This window comes from Pectinophora gossypiella, chromosome 2 (genome assembly GCF_024362695.1).
Source record: "Pectinophora gossypiella chromosome 2, ilPecGoss1.1, whole genome shotgun sequence".
NCBI classification, from domain to species: Eukaryota; Metazoa; Arthropoda; class Insecta; order Lepidoptera; family Gelechiidae; genus Pectinophora; species Pectinophora gossypiella.
In genome coordinates, this window is record NC_065405.1 from 5,544,184 (window position 1) to 5,561,415 (window position 17,232).

At 41.2% G+C, this 17,232-nt stretch overlaps 1 protein-coding gene across 2 annotated transcripts in view; it reads right to left on the bottom strand.

The window, feature by feature from the left end:
* Positions 1-8,670, bottom strand: part of LOC126373070 (uncharacterized phosphotransferase YvkC-like) — an 8,983-nt gene extending 313 nt beyond the window's left edge. Inside the window, exons 1-22 of one of the 2 annotated variants that reach the window (XM_050019043.1) lie at positions 8,387-8,670; positions 7,620-7,874; positions 7,136-7,304; positions 6,946-7,056; positions 6,375-6,614; positions 5,768-5,895; positions 5,014-5,172; positions 4,722-4,897; positions 4,034-4,182; positions 3,806-3,942; positions 3,577-3,718; positions 3,346-3,493; positions 2,958-3,218; positions 2,678-2,809; positions 2,457-2,603; positions 1,874-2,038; positions 1,569-1,785; positions 1,182-1,423; positions 948-1,105; positions 643-870; positions 268-457; positions 32-149 (exon numbers count right to left, since the gene is read on the bottom strand). In XM_050019043.1, the coding sequence (XP_049875000.1) occupies positions 32-149; positions 268-457; positions 643-870; positions 948-1,105; positions 1,182-1,423; positions 1,569-1,785; positions 1,874-2,038; positions 2,457-2,603; positions 2,678-2,809; positions 2,958-3,218; positions 3,346-3,493; positions 3,577-3,718; positions 3,806-3,942; positions 4,034-4,182; positions 4,722-4,897; positions 5,014-5,172; positions 5,768-5,895; positions 6,375-6,614; positions 6,946-7,056; positions 7,136-7,304; positions 7,620-7,874; positions 8,387-8,504 (3,790 nt within the window). In that variant the 5' untranslated portion in view covers positions 8,505-8,670. Of the gene's footprint in view, positions 1-31; positions 150-267; positions 458-642; positions 871-947; positions 1,106-1,181; positions 1,424-1,568; positions 1,786-1,873; positions 2,039-2,456; positions 2,604-2,677; positions 2,810-2,957; positions 3,219-3,345; positions 3,494-3,576; positions 3,719-3,805; positions 3,943-4,033; positions 4,183-4,721; positions 4,898-5,013; positions 5,173-5,767; positions 5,896-6,374; positions 6,615-6,945; positions 7,057-7,135; positions 7,305-7,619; positions 7,875-7,943; positions 7,975-8,386 lie in introns of those variants that run through there. The other variant, XM_050019053.1, reaches the window with a different exon arrangement.
* Positions 8,671-17,232: the final 8,562 nt, after the last annotated feature.

Genomic DNA, 17,232 nt, shown 5'->3' on the forward strand with positions numbered 1-17,232 from the left:
GACTAAAAAAAAAAGATTTTACAATACACACCATGTGAAATGAGTCCTCCAAGCTCTGTTACTATTCCCGATAGAAGCGGGAAGTAAGGAGACCAACCGATATCAGTGGAATGTGTAATCAGCACGTCACCCTTCTTTAATTGTCCAATCTGAAAAAAATAGGCCATACGTAGAATCCAACTTGATGGTTGCTCGATGTGTTCTTCAAAATTATCAATACAATACACTTTATTGCACAGGAACATAAAAAACGCTATAACAAACTACCTCAGATAGGTCCTTGACGACGCATGCGCGGGCCACGACCTCTCCGCCGCAGACGGCCGTGGCTTCTATCTTGAAGTCGGCAGCAGTGACGAGCGGTCCTCTGCTCTGCAGCGGTTGCACCCAACCTTTGTTAGTCTCCGTGAACTTCAACTTGCACCAGGACGGGTGGTACTGGCGGCGTTGGTATGCTCTGGAAATTAGATACTGTTATTTCTTTTGGGGTCCAGCTTTCACCATGAACTGCTCGTAGGTCGTGTCAGGAAAAGATCAGTCGCACGCAATGCAAAGCATCGAATTCGTGATCTTCACCCGAAAATATCACATATTTCTAGATAACAGTCCTCTCAAAATTAATCTGTATCAGCGAAAACTTACTTCCTTAACAATACTGGATCTCTATTGATCAAGTATTGTTTGAGTTCATGCATCCTGAAGTGGAAGATAAGGTCCTCTTCGGGTAAATACCAATGTTTGACCATCAGCTTGCCTAGGCGCAGTAGAGCCAGCCTCAGCTTGTGAATGGCCAAGATCAGGTTAGCTTTTGTGATCTCTCGGTGACGAACAGTTCGTCGACATAGTGGGAGGAGCCAGCTAAGCACTTTCCTGCAAATAAACAATTCGTTTACTACTTAATAATATTTTGAAAGTCAAAATCGTTAGATGCAGTAGAATTTATTTACCTGGTACTCGATTTCTGTGGAGTCTTTAACGAAGCAATAATTTCTTTGTCACTCTTTGTTGTTGGCTTTTGTTTATCATCATCAGAGTTGTGCATGCGTTGAAGTACTTCCATCATTTCTTCAGGGACTAGCGCCCATGGTTTTGTAGCTAAGTCAAACTAAAATATACATTTCACACATATAGTTATGTTCAATATGTAGGTAGAGAAATAGTAATACAATATGTCTACTTACTTCCATAATTGCTCTGTGTCCGTGTTGTTCCAAAAACTCCCAAACATCATCATAAACTTTGGGCAGATTATATTTCAACCAATCCATTGCTTTCTTGGGATCTTGGTGTCGGAACTCTTCCATTTTCCCGGATTTTACGAGCTCTTGAGTTATTTTAGCCAAAGCCTGAGGCACTTCCGCTGACAAGACTCCGCCAGAACTCAGAAGAATGTTAACTTCGTTACATTGCTCAGTGGTGAAACCTACGACAGCAAAAGTTCGCAATTAGTGCGTACGAAATATTCTGATAAACTAATAGGTCAAGACTAAAACATTTATTTAACTTATGTATGTAATGTTACGCCCGCATTAATATTTATTTATTTAATAGTTTTTCAATAGACTTACTAGATCCTCCTTCAATCAGCACCGTCATGGCAATGAATTGACTAGTGGTGCTTCCAGCAGTGGTGCATCCGTGGTCCAACAAACATCTCCGCATTGTTGACTCTTTGTCCGCTATCGATTCCAGCAGGACTTTTGGTTCTTCCGTTTCTAAATCTAACTTCATGCTGCTGACTATTTTTGCGGCATCCTTCATTCGACCTTTTGTTGTAAACAGGTACTAAAAAGATAAATTAAGGAATGATATACATACAGTTTTTACGTGTCCTATGTGGCGACATTCAACACTATTTGTTGCTCATGATTACTTTGAAAGAGTTCATCATCATAAGGAAGGAGTTCATCCGACTGTAAGGGTGCCTGTGATGCGCTACTCTGAGGATTTCGTCATCTATCACTGTATGTCCACATATTGAAATCTCCAACATCTGAGTCGTCAAATCTATCTCTTTCGGCGATACGCGGTATATATTCTGAAATACATAAAACGTGTTACAATTGATACAATTATTAGGGTGTTATTAGATAAAAAATTGTCTTCAGCCATTTGTGATTCTTAATTCTGACTAGCCTGCACAACCCCACTACCGGGCAAAGCTAAAGGCCACCACTCATCTCATCCACCCATTTCTGCCTTGGGCTATCTTCCTCAAACGTACTAATTACGCCAGTGTCCTAACACCAGTTGTTAACTGCATACATTTTGTTGATAACGCGACTGTAGCATATTAGCTACAGTTAAAGTTTTGAACGTCAATCAAAAATTATATTTGTACATCATAGGTAAGAATGGAATGTTGTCTTAAGTACATAAAGAAAAACAAACGACGACCGAAACCAATCAATAAATTAGATTCTCTATATTATATAAAGAATTCAAAATTAACTTACATTGTAAAAAACTAAAGCACAGCGATTGTGGGTAACGAACATGCTGTTGTCGTATCCAGTATAGCTAGAGGTCAGCACATCGAAGGCCTTCATCAACGGTATAACCAACATATCGTAAGTCATTGCTGAAATCGGCTTCGGTAACACCTAATAACAAAACAACCGTAATAAAGGAATCTGTAAAAAAACATTGTTGAAACATTGTCTGTGTCGTAACTTACCTCGCCCGTATTAGCAAAAGAGACCAGTTCATCATCAGACATGATGGGACTGTCCAATTCATGCAGAAGCTCTTCTTCAGTCCACCTCTCTAGTGACGTTATAGGTCGCGCTTGTAGCAAGAATATTTCATCCTAAAAGTTCAAATTAAATGTTAATTTTGTATTCTTGTTCAGTCTTCTTGACCACGATAATTTTAATGCCCGGTTGCACCATTCTTTTCGAGAGACATTCTTCAAGCTCTAGACGTAGGTAAATTGCGTTTGCCTAATAAGACCATACCTTTGTGACAGCCCACTCGATGTCTCTTCCAGCACCCCAGGCTTCTTCCTGCGCCACTCCTATTCTTGCTAGAGTCAGAGCTTCAGACACCGTCAGACACGGCAGTCGTTGTTCTGCTTCAGATACTTCTTCAGTAGTCACACTGGACCCCACAGCTGTCACTCGCTGCTTTTTAGAACCCAGCTCGATTTTAGATACAATAAGCTCTTGGCCGCGAGTGATTGTTATTGTGTCAGGTTCTACCGCGCCGGAGACCACACTCTGTGGATATAAGAATCGTAATTTTGTAATGAATTTGTTAAGTCAGATATAATGCTGTTCTTCCCTGTCAAATTAAAATACCTAAACACTTCTGTCATGATTGAAGGAATATTTTTGTGAATATTACCTCGCCAAGACCGTAGTTGGCAGTAATAAGCAGCCGTGAGGGGTCGCCGGCTGCGGGATGCCGAGTGAACATAACCCCGGCCGCGCGAGCTGTCACCAACGCCTGGACTACCACTCCACCGCCACACAGGCATTGTTGACCATTTTGCCTAACAGAAAAATATTGTTTTTTTACTTGCATAAAGTATAGGCAACATTAAGTGTATCATGTAATGTACAAATTATATCTTACCTACGATAATGGGCGCTGGTGAAGGCGAACATAGATCCCCAACAAAGTTGCACCCCTCGCACCACATCGTCATCGCTCACGCAGCCCAGAATGGTCTCGTTTTGCCCAGCTGCAGACATCGCTTCGCTGTCTTCGCCCACAGCTATCGAAGAAAAAGTGAAATGTTTATAGAATCAACGAAACGAAAAGCAGGAACTCACTCTGAATAATATAACAGCAGGTCCCATACCTGAAGACCTTACAGCAAATCGCAGTTCTGGACCCAAGTTTTCCTTGATGGCTCTTATTTTCAATTCGCTCAAATGTGATAAGATTTCTTCTCTAACTTCTTTGACTATTTCTGTTTTAGCAAACAAATCAGCCGTCCTGTTGAAAAAAAAAGTTATTTTATAAACATTTTCTTTAAAAAACTCCTTAAAAAGCATTATCTAAATACATAGTTGCTATTATTCTTTACTTGGTGCATTTTTCCTTGAAGTTATTCTCGTCGTAATTAACGTTAGCTGTTTCAATTTCTTTGATGGCTGCCATCAACTGCGGGTTAGCCTCAAGATGTTTTTCCAGCGCTTTTGTTGTCAAACAAAAGCCAGGAGGAACACGATAACCCTGAAACCGACAGTAGATTGTGATAACTAGAGATTTAAAAATATTGTTTTAGATTTATAATAATAAATAAAATAAATAAAAATAGCTGTTATTCACTGACTTACATTGCTTTCTATTAATATTAACTCAAATCTAATAATTAGTCGACATCAACGACATCGACACCCTCCTTGTCAGGCTGTCCTAGGACATAGGCCTCCTCTAGGCTTCTCCAAATGTGTTTTAGATTTAGCTATGTTTAATCTCCCTATCCATCTATAGGGAAGGCCCGTGCCCCAGCAGTGGGGACGTTAATGGGCTGATGATGATGTTTAAATGCATTATTTCAACAGGTCCTGCACGACAATCGGCGGCAAAAAACACAGCGAATGCTACCCACGTAGATAAACGTCGAACGGCTATTGGTTGCCATGCCACGAGGGCAGGCATAGTAGTAATTATCAACGCCGTTACTTTACAACATCGTTTGCCAATCGCTATTTTATAATTCAGTCATGATTATTCTCTACCTGTACAAATGAAGCATTTTTGTAACTTACCATTTGTCCCTGTAATGACGCCAAGAGCGCAAGAGATGCACCTTTACCTCCAACATACGAAGGACACGCAGCGACTGTGTCTTCAAATGTTACGCAATATCCAACTTGTGAGACTGCTTCCTCGTTCACCCAACGCAGACTGTGTTGCGGTATGGGCACGGAAGGGCCTGGTATTTCTGCAATATTTAATATAAGCTTAGTCCAGTTTCACTCTGGGTTAGAGCTGTGTCATTATTACACGTGATATTCTATATTGCCTAATAGAAAACTATAATTTCTAAACAAATCTTACCAGTCTGGTAGCCAAGCTCGAGGATCCCGCTTCCAGATTCACCATTGATATCCACGAACACAGTGCGGTACACCATTTCTTGCTGGTATGGTACTCCGCTAAGCAATTTCCCTCCATCTTCGTTGACTCGGAGCACTAGTTTCAATTCACGGGTTTTGGCTGAAATATGGGTGAAGATTTGTACGTATATGTAATGAAAGGCCTGAAAATGGGTAAGGTATAAACGCTAACGGTACACCGTGGACACTCCATACAAAAATATCATTCTAACCATGTGCCGCCTAACGCTTAATTGCGCTCTCCTCCTTACTTCCTAGCGGCTTACGGCCATTTGAGACTAAAATAAGACCGAAACTGAAACCCCAAGCCAGAGGCCGTGAGGTTGGTCGGCCAATAATCAATAAGTTAGTTTCCAACTAGTCAAATCAGTTACTTTGTAAAACACGAAATTACTATGGAATTTGTACGAAAAAGCAACCTGGGACGTCATAGAAAAACGTGACAAAACGTCGCATTTACATTTTTGTTTATTAAAATTCATAAATAAGTTAAATAGAAAGAAGCAAACGTTTTTTGTCAATTTATCTTTGACCTAGGAAACTACCCAATTGTAAAGAAGGCATTGCCTACTTTAGTTACTAACTTTTCATGCTTATCTAATGAACTGTGATAGGTACTCATTTATATCCAGATTTTGATTACTTATTTTAAAATATTATATAAATAATAGAGTCTATGGGTGACTTTGACTTACTACTCATATTTATTGTACAGACGCTAGGGATGCCTTCAGGGTCCTCACAAAAATTGGGCAACGCAAGATCAGTGCCTGTAATGCTCTTAACGGTACTGTTCGGGAACCGCACGCAGCCACTGTATCCTCTGTAAATATAATTATATCCAAGATGTTGTTTGTTGTCTAGGAAGCCGTGGTAGCGCAGTTCTGTTCTGACTGTTCACGGATCTAAGATAAAGATTTTCGTTTTGGTTTTAAACTTCCTGTTGAGATCTTGTGCTCAGCGGTGAAGAAAAACACAGTGATGAAACCTACATACCTGTAATTGGGCTTTTCCTTGGTTGGAAGGTCAGACAGGCAATCGTTTCCGTGGGAACGGGATAACTTAATAACTATATGTATATAGTTATTCGTCAGGAGATAAATAGTTATTTGTTGTCTTCTAAAAATATAATTCAATTGTCAATCCACAAACTACGGATGATAAACATAACTCTCGAGATAATGTGCGATACAAGAAAATCGAGCTTATCTGTTCTGTCGCTATACAGTACTGTAGGTAATAGTGGCTTAATTCGTGGCGATAACATCTAAGACAAGTCTATATGTAGACAGAAGGACTTACAATGTCAAAACATCCTTATAAGAGAATCCACGAAGCTGCACCGCAGTGCCGTCTCTCGCGGTGGCTGTCAATGTGACGGTGCGCCTCAGCCCCTGGTACCCTCGTGGAGACCAGCTCCGTTCCCTGACTCCTCGCGCGCGCAGGTACTCGCTTCTGTCAGTTGCTCCTTCAGTGGTATACAACTCGAATCGACCTTGAATAGCGCCCCATTGCAGCCAGCTACCGTCGCCCCATTTTCCTCTAGAAAAAGATTTTAAAGTAGGTAAAGGAAAACATACAGGTTCCGGTAACCTATACACTAATCATTGGCCTTATACATCTGTTTCTGACGATTTATGACGTCATTGCCTCGAAGAAATGCACTTTCTTTCATGGCTGTGCAAGCCAATCCTAGAGCGGCAAACTCTACCGCACACACTAATGCAGCCTGTATTTTTAAGCCGTAAGCTTAGGTCTACTGTAAAAATAGTGGAAAAATTCAACTAAAAAGTGTCTTTCTACAATAAATTCTGTACTACTACATGATATGCTTAAGGCAGAGGGCGCTGAATTATCCGTCAATCACACTCACAGTGCTGATGGCCAGCTGCTATCACGCCATGGCTCCAAAGCTAACGTTCGCGCGGCTAGCTCGTCACTCCAGTCCTCTGGATACTGGACCACGGGGGATGCTGCAGACCATCTACCAATTATAAAGAATATTACAGCTTTTTATTCAAAGCAAATAAATGGTTGTTGGTGTCGCTACGGAGACTACTCACATAAAGTTGAATCTCGCATGTTGTACAGTCTCCTCTCCGTCTTTCTTCAGTAGACCATTGAACATAATCCTGAGTCTGGTCTCATGCTCCAGTACCTCTATCTTCAAACCTCCGGCACTCCAACCTCCAGCTATACTCTCCCAAGAACCAATCACTGTGTCTGGATGCTCTGGAAAAAACATATTTTGTGTTTTATGATGAATGAGCGGCCGCCCGCGAGTTTGACAGCGTGCGTGAAAATATAACAAACATCCATACATCCTAACAAACTTTCGCATTTATAATATTAGTAGGAAGGGTCACTTAAAAGAGTGAAGAGGATTTAGATTGATTCAATTTGTTACTCTTTGCATATTGGAAACAGGATGCGCGATGCATCAAAATGAATGTAGAGATGAAGGAATGACGATTGATCGGAAACCATTTACCAATATTGAGACGTAATGTATTTATGTTTATCTATTATTTATTTTATATTACTTACGAGGCAGCTTGTATGTGGTTCCGTCGGCCAGTTTAATATGAACTGCAGTCTCCGCAATTGATTGTCTGTCGACCAGCTTGCGAACACTGAGAAGTATGGTGGACCCGTCGGGGGCGGAGGCCCGGACCGTGACACAGTCCCAACCTTCTGATTGGAGCTCCCTGGGAATCTCTGACCGCGGCGTCGACGACCGCTGTGACTTCCATCGCCTCACTGCATACCACGCGACTACTAGTCTGAACAGGTAATTCCATCCTGAAACCACACAGGCGATATAAAAATGTTATGTTAAGTAACACACACACAGTACACAGTTGGCTCGACCATTATAAACGGCCATTATCACGTTGGTCTAACAGGACGCTCGGTGAGGGGCGGGTACTTAGTTCATCTTGCGGTGGATGTAGCTCTTGACTACCCCAATTGGGATATAATCGTGTTATGTTTTGTTAATATCATGGATTACAAAAACGTACATTACTTATTATGTTTGTTTACACTGACACTACTGTTAGGTATGATTATAAACAAACGCGTGTCAAATCCACGGCGACCTTCTAATCTAACCGGTACAGCGGTAATCGACACAACAATTTGGTCGTTGGCCAAGGCCGTACGGTCCGCGCCTGTTAATCAATTTTGTTATGTGTGACACCTGTAACTCTTAATATCTTATCTGCGAGATTTTTTCTTGGGTTGATTAAGCATTAAACGATCCAATGTGATATAAAAATATATTACATTAAATGAAATAAATAACGCCTTACCTGGCTCTCTGTAGTTCCCCTTCATTTGAACAGGAGAGGATCTTCTAAAGCATATCAAGTACGCGACGACTGCTGCAGTCACTATACCTGCCTGTAATAAGAAGTCGAACAGATCCATAGCGATAGGCCCTGACGTTGTTGATACGCGAATAAAACTCACAAACTATATTTGAATTTATCTCTTGATAAACAGGCGCCGTCACTGTTCGACATTTATCTTTGGCACAACTGCGCGACCACACAACTGCTCGACTCCGCTGCTTTGCTTGAAATATTATCGAGTAATTAGTTAGACTTATCGTCGTATGTGCAGATTGTATAATCCAGTCACCTACCTATTAAATCGTAATCACTGCTGGAGATTACGATTATCAACGCTAGGGAATCTAAGGCAAAACGGACCTTGCGATTGCAACGGACTGCTCTTACATACACATAAACTCACCTCTGTAATCCCTAAAGGGGTGCGCAGATCAGCACGCCAGCAAGATACTGCCTTTAACGCTAATACATTGTTTGGTTTACGTTCAAATTGTGTGTTTGATACCACACAGTTGCGACACATAGAAGTAGATACGTCTATACCAGTGGTGTTAATTATTTTTTGCCGTTTACGGCGCGATAAAGCATGAGTGCTTGATCGGTTGAATTGCTACATACTCCAATCCTACGAATAAATAACATTTGCTCGTTTTGAAAACTGATAATCTATATTTATTAAGGCCATAAATTGAACGATGGTTTACCAATCTCTCGACGCCTGTAGACTTTATCAGGGCAAATGAGCTTTCAATTAACACGATTGATATTCATGGACACGGCGGTCTAGCGTCTACTTATTGAATAAAATATCCATAATAAACGACCTACTTCAAAGCGCTTGGAAAACATAACGTAATGCCTCATCATAATGTCAATCTCCTTACTCCTAGAAAGCACGTCCTTAGCGACCCGATTACAGTTTGATTAGAGTAATCTCTCTCTCTCTCTCTCCTCCCTTTGATTTTTGCAAGAAGTCTGATCAGACTTACTTTATACAAATTATCAGAACTTTGTACCTACTCTGTGACTCAACTGGAACAAAGGTCATAATGTAACTACGTAACCCATATTTTAAGGAAAACATTATAAAAGCAATTTAATTTGTTTTTATCTATCTCAACATTTTGAGCAACTCACGGGTATAATACCATCGACTTTTTTAAATACTTTTCCATAAAATTAAACTGAAACAATTTAGAGAATTTATGTATTGATCTATTAGTACACAGAAAGACAAAAGGCATTTACAAATAAAACAGATTATCCATCCAGCTGACCCAAGAGACACATGAAGTTTATTTCGAGAAAGCGAGTTTTGACCTATACAGTCAGTCCAAGTTTGCATTGTAGGATGTTTTGAACGTTACTTTAATTTTTATTAAAACTGTAGTGTCTAAAAATTCTACGGTGACATATTTTCTATTTAACCACTTTAGCGCGGACTGTGTCTGTCTCGCACGCACGCTTTCCACACAGATGGCGCACGGTAAGGAGACTTCTGTATGAAGTGTCTGGATTGTGCTTTAAGACACATTCTAAAGATTGTGATATACCGACGACACGACGAAGCCATACATAGTTTGCCTGAGAACTATCCGTCTAGAACCAAATAAAAGTAAATATAAAAAATTACTTAAACAACACCTTCTAGACTCGTGTCCTAGTTAACTTATTATTCCTAGTTAACTTATGTTATTAATTGACTATTAGATACAAGTTCATATTATTAGTAGAGACTCTTTCCTGCAGACAAACTGTTTAAACAGTTTTGCAGGGCATTGATAATTGTATTTTTAGTATTAAGATTTAATAAATAAATAAATAAATAAATAAGTAATACAAAAACTCACGCCTATTTCCCACCGGTGTACGCAGAGACTATGCACGACGAAGAATCCAGTTTTGTCAGAGATACCAACCAACAGCTGACAGTGATGAATAATAGACAGGGTAGGATATTTGAAATAAAACACGTGCGTTTTTCTTCGGTAGGTTTTTATTTGCGGAATGCTTCAATCTTCAACATCAACACGCGACTGTCTTTTAACAGGCTTCTTTCAACGCACCTCTTCGCTACTAGATACAAATAGGTATTACGCTTCTCTTACTTTATCGTCTAGAGTCGTACAATAGATTATATATTCTTAGAAATCAGAAGTGAAGACTGTTTTTAAGAAAAAAAAAGGAACGCAACGTAAGTTAAAATGATTATAATTTTTAAATAGAAATGATTTTTAACAAATTTAGGCAACGACTATTAAATCCTATGACACGTCCGTCCCGTTGAACTGCCAGCCGCCAAGTGAGTGGCCGTCCGGTGTCGTGCTCGCCACCTGCCATCCCCACCCCTTGTCACCCGTCTTCGTTTTTCGTCTTGGAGTAGGGGAACATCTAAGACGGCCTCTCCTGACAGCTGCGCGTCCTCGCCAGCTTGCTTCTCTTCCAGTTGATTCCCCGTTATATGGTTATCGTTGTTCTGTCCACTATCATCTTGATCATCTAGAAGAGGACACAAATTTAGGCAAAGTATAATTATGAACCAAATTATTTATTGAAAGAGGCTTACAAAGTATCATAGGTCTTATTATACATACGTACATATGTATATACGTAAACAAAATATCTCCTGTGATATCTTACGGGGCAACCAGAGCCTCAAAGGATAAGTCTTACAAAATATACAGTGGAAACACTTTGTGTGATAATTGCAAGTGTGCACTCAAGCAATTATACTCAAAAAGTTATGAATAATTTTAGGAAATTGCAGAATTAAATTACAAAACTTGGCATTTTAAGTATAAGAGAAACAAATAAAAATAAAAAGTTTTGAACGAGCTACTAATGTCAGAGTTCCGGATCACTGTCATTAGCAACACCATCTTATTGTCATCCTACAGATAAAGGCTTAGAGTTTGCATAACTGTACTTCATGTCATAGGCCCAAAGTTCGCATAACATGTCTATACCGCCGCCGTTGACAGAGGCCCAGAGTTTGCATGTCTTTCTCATTGCGCGACAGAGGCCCAAAGTTTGCGTGTCGACTTCTACCGCGATATATGACAGAGGCCCGAAGTTTGCATAACACATTAATTATGATAATAGCGACTTAAAGTGCCGTGTCTAGTCGTTGGCAACAAAGAGCAGCATTAGTTAATTGTTGGCAGTAACATTGCACGTGACAAAAGATCGCTACTTTCAATTGGCTCACCAATCGCGAAGAAAGCTTCACACGAATCTGGCGTCCATTCACCACGCCAGAGGACCATATGCTCCGCGGCAGCCTGGGTCTTCTTCCCGTAGGACCCCGCCAGAAGCTCCAATTCGTAGCGGTGGTGAGGCAGCGCCCGCACGACTTTGTAGGGGCCGCGCATGCCAGAGTCCATTTTGCCTGTGCTCTGGGAACATTTGCTGACAAAAACAAAGTCATCAACCGCGAAGACCCGTGGCTGTCGTCTGCCTTCGTTGACGTAAGAGTCCTGTTGCTGCTGGTTAGCGGCTAGTAGCTCGGAGGCCCGCTGTCTCCTAAGCGTCCGCATAGCCTCGCGATTCGAATGCGATTCATCTAATGCGATGTCTCGTACTAGCGATCTGATAACTGGGGTAGCGCCTTGGATTCCAGTCAGGAGTTGAAGCGCGGACGTGCGCGTAGTAGCGTGACGGGTGATGTTTAAAGTTAATTGGACCTTCCATAGAACGTCTGACCACGCGGAACCTCTGTTGTTAACCTCTATCCGCAACATATTTAAAACTGTACGGCAATATCTCTCAACCTGACCATTTTCGCGATGCATTTCAGGTGTTATATAATGCATAGAGCAGCCCAACTCACCGATCCAGTTTTTAAAAGATGCGCTCTCAAACATTCTCCCACGATCGCATACAAGTGTTGATGGAGTGCCGAATAGTGAAATGGCATTGGAGAATACACGTTTTAACTCGTCAGCATCTTGCCGATATAACGCGTACAGAAGGCAATATTTAGAAAAAGAATCGACAATAAGTAGGATGTACTTAAAGCCGTTAGAGTCAGGTAGAGGCCCGAGGACATCAGTGTGAATAACAAAGAAAGGGACATCAGGTTTTGACCAGGACTCTATAGGCTGGCTAGGTGCCTTTGGTACATTTTTATGGGACAAACACACAAGACAATGGCCAATATACTTTTTCACGAACTGTCTTAAGCTGGGGAACCAAAAATGGCGCAGTATTAAATCCGTGGTCTTGTCGATACCTATGTGGTCGTGTTCATCATGGAATACTCGTAAAAGGCTGAGCCTATGTCCTTTCGGGATAAAACATAGCAAACGAGGGTCCTCTCCTAAAGAAGTGTACTTGTAGTAAAGCAAGTCATGTTTTATCTCATACCGGGATGAGTCCAATTGTCCATCTCTTAGTCTCTCCATCAGATCTTGAGTCTCTGAATCAGCTGTCTGAGCAATTTTCGCCCAATTATTAGGATTGCGTATATGAGAAACATCAGCGGGGTGACGGCTTAGAAAATCCGCGTGTTGCATAAAACAACCCTTCCGATATTCTAACGAGAAACGAAAATCCTGGAGGTAAACCCACCATCGCGCTACCCTTGGCAACAGATCCTTTTTGCGCTCGGTTAATTTGAGCGAGTTACAGTCCGTCACTATTTTGAAATCAATTCCAATTAAGTAGTGACGGAAATGCTGTAAGGCGCGTACGATGGCAAGAGTTTCCAACTCGTAGCTGTGGTACCGGGATTCAGCACCTTGGGTTGACTTGCTAAAATAGCCAACAACCCGCTTCCGCTTACCCTCGTGCTCCTGCAATAAAATAGCTCCGTATCCGATTGCACTTGCGTCTGTATGCAGTTCGGTAGGTAGTTTGGGATCGAAGATTGCTAAAACAGGCTGCTCAGTTAGACACTTAATAATGTGATCCCTAGCTGTATCTTGTTCGACACCCCATAAGAATGGTTCACCTTTCTTTAATAATTTTGCTATGCAAGCGGTTTTTTGAGCATATCCGGCAATGTAGCGTCGAAAGTAACCTGCGAGTCCTAAAAATTGGCGAATTTCTTTGACGTTTGTTGGTTTTGGCGCCTTTATAAGAGCTTCAATTTTAGCAGGGCTCGGCCGTACCTGACCGTGTCCAATTAATCGTCCTAAATACTCGATTTCAGTTGCTAGAAAGTTGCACTTTTTCAGATTAAGTGAAAAACCAGCTGCTTTGAGAGTTTTTAAAACTTCTTGTAAAGTTTTCAGACCTTCTTCGACCGTATTGGACATAATCAGTACATCATCAATATATGTCAACACTTTACCAGTATCCAACAAGGGCCTTAGGGTTTTGGTGATGATTCTTTGGTAGACAATCGGAGCATTTGCTAGACCGTAGGGCATCTTTAGATATTCGTAGTGTGCCTCGGGGGTCACAAACGCTGTCTTAGCAATAGAATCATCATCTTTCATCGGCACCTGGTGAAACCCGGTAGCCATGTCCAGGCTAGTAAAGTATTTGAAACTACCGAGTCTGTCTATATGATCGTCGATCAGTGGCAAAGGGAATCGTTCCTTGACAGTAATGGCATTAAGCGCGCGATAATCAACGCACATTCTATCTTCCCCATTCTTCTTTTTAACGAGAATGATGGGGCTCGCGTATTCCGATTGAGACTCACGAATGATTCCCTTACTCAAAAGATCATTTACGATCGAACGGACACGAAGTTTCTCATCTTCAGATAGCTTATAAGGCCGGTAGTTGACAGGTACGTCGCTGTTTAGTTTGATTTCCATACAACCTGTATTCACTGTGGAAGTCGCCGTGCCGGCCGTAAAAGAATTGGAAAATTCATAAATAATATCCAAAAGACGTTTTCTATTTTCACCTATTAAGGGTGTTTTAACCATGTCAGCTTCCACAGTGAGCACGTTTTGTACGGTGTCTAGTCTCGTCAGGCGTTGTGTATCTTTTGTTCGTGTGTAAGTTACTCCGCTCCGATTTAATACATCTGTACCTATCAATATTGGTGCATTAATACATTCCTGCGGTACCACATATAGATCGACTTCTACCGATAATTCCGGGAACTCTACGACAGTCGTTACGTATGACATGGACTCTACGTCTTGACTTCCGATTCCGCGTAACCGACGATAAGTTGGAATTTTATTGAAATCAAAATATTTTAAAGTCAATTCAGAGATTAGTGAAATGTCGGAGCCACTGTCTATCAGAATATCGACGGGTACATTTTGTATGACGGCGGACATTACGTCATTTCGCCGAGATTCGATCCTAAACAAAAATTTACGTCACCGTTTGTGCGCTTATTTTTTGATTCGACACGCTGTTTTACAAAGCAAGAATCAACTAAATGTCCAGTCTTTTTGCAATACGTACACGTCTTTTCATTCGATGACGTCACAGTAGTCGAATTCGGTTTAACATTTGTCACACTTGGCGTTTGCGCATGTCTCGTGTTGATTTTTGGCTTTTTCGGGCAATCAATTTGTTTATGTCCAAAGTTACCACACGCATAACATGCCTTCTCAAAACGAGAGTATTCGCGTTTACGCGGGTGTCCTAAACCGGAGAATGACGGACGAACAGAATTGTGGGCAGTTATAACATTTTTTTTTGGTTTTATATAAACAGACAGAAATTCTACTAGATCTTTAATTTGTAGCTTAGCATTGGTAGCGGCAGCCTTCACCTGGGGATCTGCTATGCCCCGGACAACTATTGATGTTTTTAGTTCGTCTGAAAGACCTTGAACAATATTCAGACGCAATAGGGATTTTCGAGCATATTCGGCGTACGTAGTGAATTTACTAGAATCGGTACTCATCACTTCAAATAAAACTGAGGCCTGGTCTACACTACGTGGGCATAGCGAACGAAACTCATCTTTAAAATTCGTCCATGATCGATCGCTCGTAACCCAATCATTTAACCACGTTTTGGCTTCGCCCAGCAGACAGCCTCCTATGCGCCCAAGGCACTCACGATCATCCCAGTTATTAAGTATACGACCGCGGTCAACCTCCGCACACCAAGCATCAAAATCATGCACATAAGGATCAAAATTAGAAATATAGTAACTTTTAGACCTTACTTGGATTAAGCTTGACAACGCACCGACAATTCTGTCCGTTACGTCCTTATCCCTGGCATCCGCGCCGTCTTGCGACTCAACGGTGTCGACGCCGGCCTCGTGCAGCGCGCTCGTCGCGCTGTCCGAGGTCAGCATTCCACGCGGTTGACTACGTGGTATAGATGACGATAGCGGTGGCGTATAGCAATCAATAGACGGACGTGTAACTTCAGTTGAAGTCGCCGGTGCCAACGGCGTAGGCAGCCGATCCTCAAGTGCACATAGTCTCACTAAAATTTCGTTTAAGACACCTTGACGAGAACTACCGCGGCGACCATACGAGCCATCGCGGCGCCTCCCAATGCGCTCAATACTAGGCGTCCTATCACGCCGCCTAGGCGACCTATCCCTGTTGTGGATTACGTTATCATGTCGGTGTAAATCGCGAGAACTACTAGAGTTAACACGACGCGCATGAGTTTGAGCCCTCCTGCCCCTCCGATCAGGAGAAGTACGGCTTTTAGACCGTGACTCATCCCGTCCCGACATGATAACGACACTAATAAATTAATAAAATCACTTGTACTTACAAAGGATTAAAAAAAAGCACTTTAAAACACACACACACACACACTATATGCACTGTAAATGATGGCAATACGAGCTAAATCGCGTGGCAATCCCACTTCTGATCTTAGAAATCAGAAGTGAAGACTGTTTTTAAGAAAAAAAAAGGAACGCAACGTAAGTTAAAATGATTATAATTTTTAAATAGAAATGATTTTTAACAAATTTAGGCAACGACTATTAAATCCTATGACACGTCCGTCCCGTTGAACTGCCAGCCGCCAAGTGAGTGGCCGTCCGGTGTCGTGCTCGCCACCTGCCATCCCCACCCCTTGTCACCCGTCTTCGTTTTTCGTCTTGGAGTAGGGGAACATCTAAGAATATTATTTATATATCTATTTTAAATACAGCTGTAGTAAGTATACATATACACCTACAAACATTTATCTAAAATTGTATCGTTAACATATAAATAATAAATACGAGTTGTGATGATGAGGTCCATTACAATATATTTAGGCACAATGCTCTATAAAACATTGGATCGGCATTTAAATATGTTTACCAGAATATTGTTTTCTATTTTCAAAAATAAACATAATGGTGTTTATTCTGGCGGACACAAACTTAAGCTAATTTAAGTTCGACAGCTCTTAAACTAGTGCAGTCCTTTACTTACAATAAGTGCAGGAAAGAGATGGAGCAAGTTGTCATCACCAGCCCATTAAGCAAGCTGTAGTGCTGTCAAATTAAGTTCAACTTAAGTTGGTGGTTGCTTTCGATCATTTGAATTGAATCGCACCAATATGTATGTTTTGCTAAAACTAGACAAGCCCTATAGACAATAAAATACGCTATAAATACCAGTGGTATCTGACTACGTAAGTACTCTGTATTCTATCATTCTGATGACAGTCAGTACCTTAATGGTGCTGATTCCTGTAGACACCATCTAATTTTATTTTAAATTATACCTGTCATTTTCTTATTCGCCGCAAAGGAAAGGGACGGGTAATCGACAGGCATAAAATTTATGGAACACACGTAAATTTTAGACAGGACTTTTATAAACCTTCTCAAATTGATATATTAGCCAATAACCCGACAGAATTAAGTTGACAGCACACGTCAAACAGATTCCATACCAGCGAAATGCCCATTTTATTTG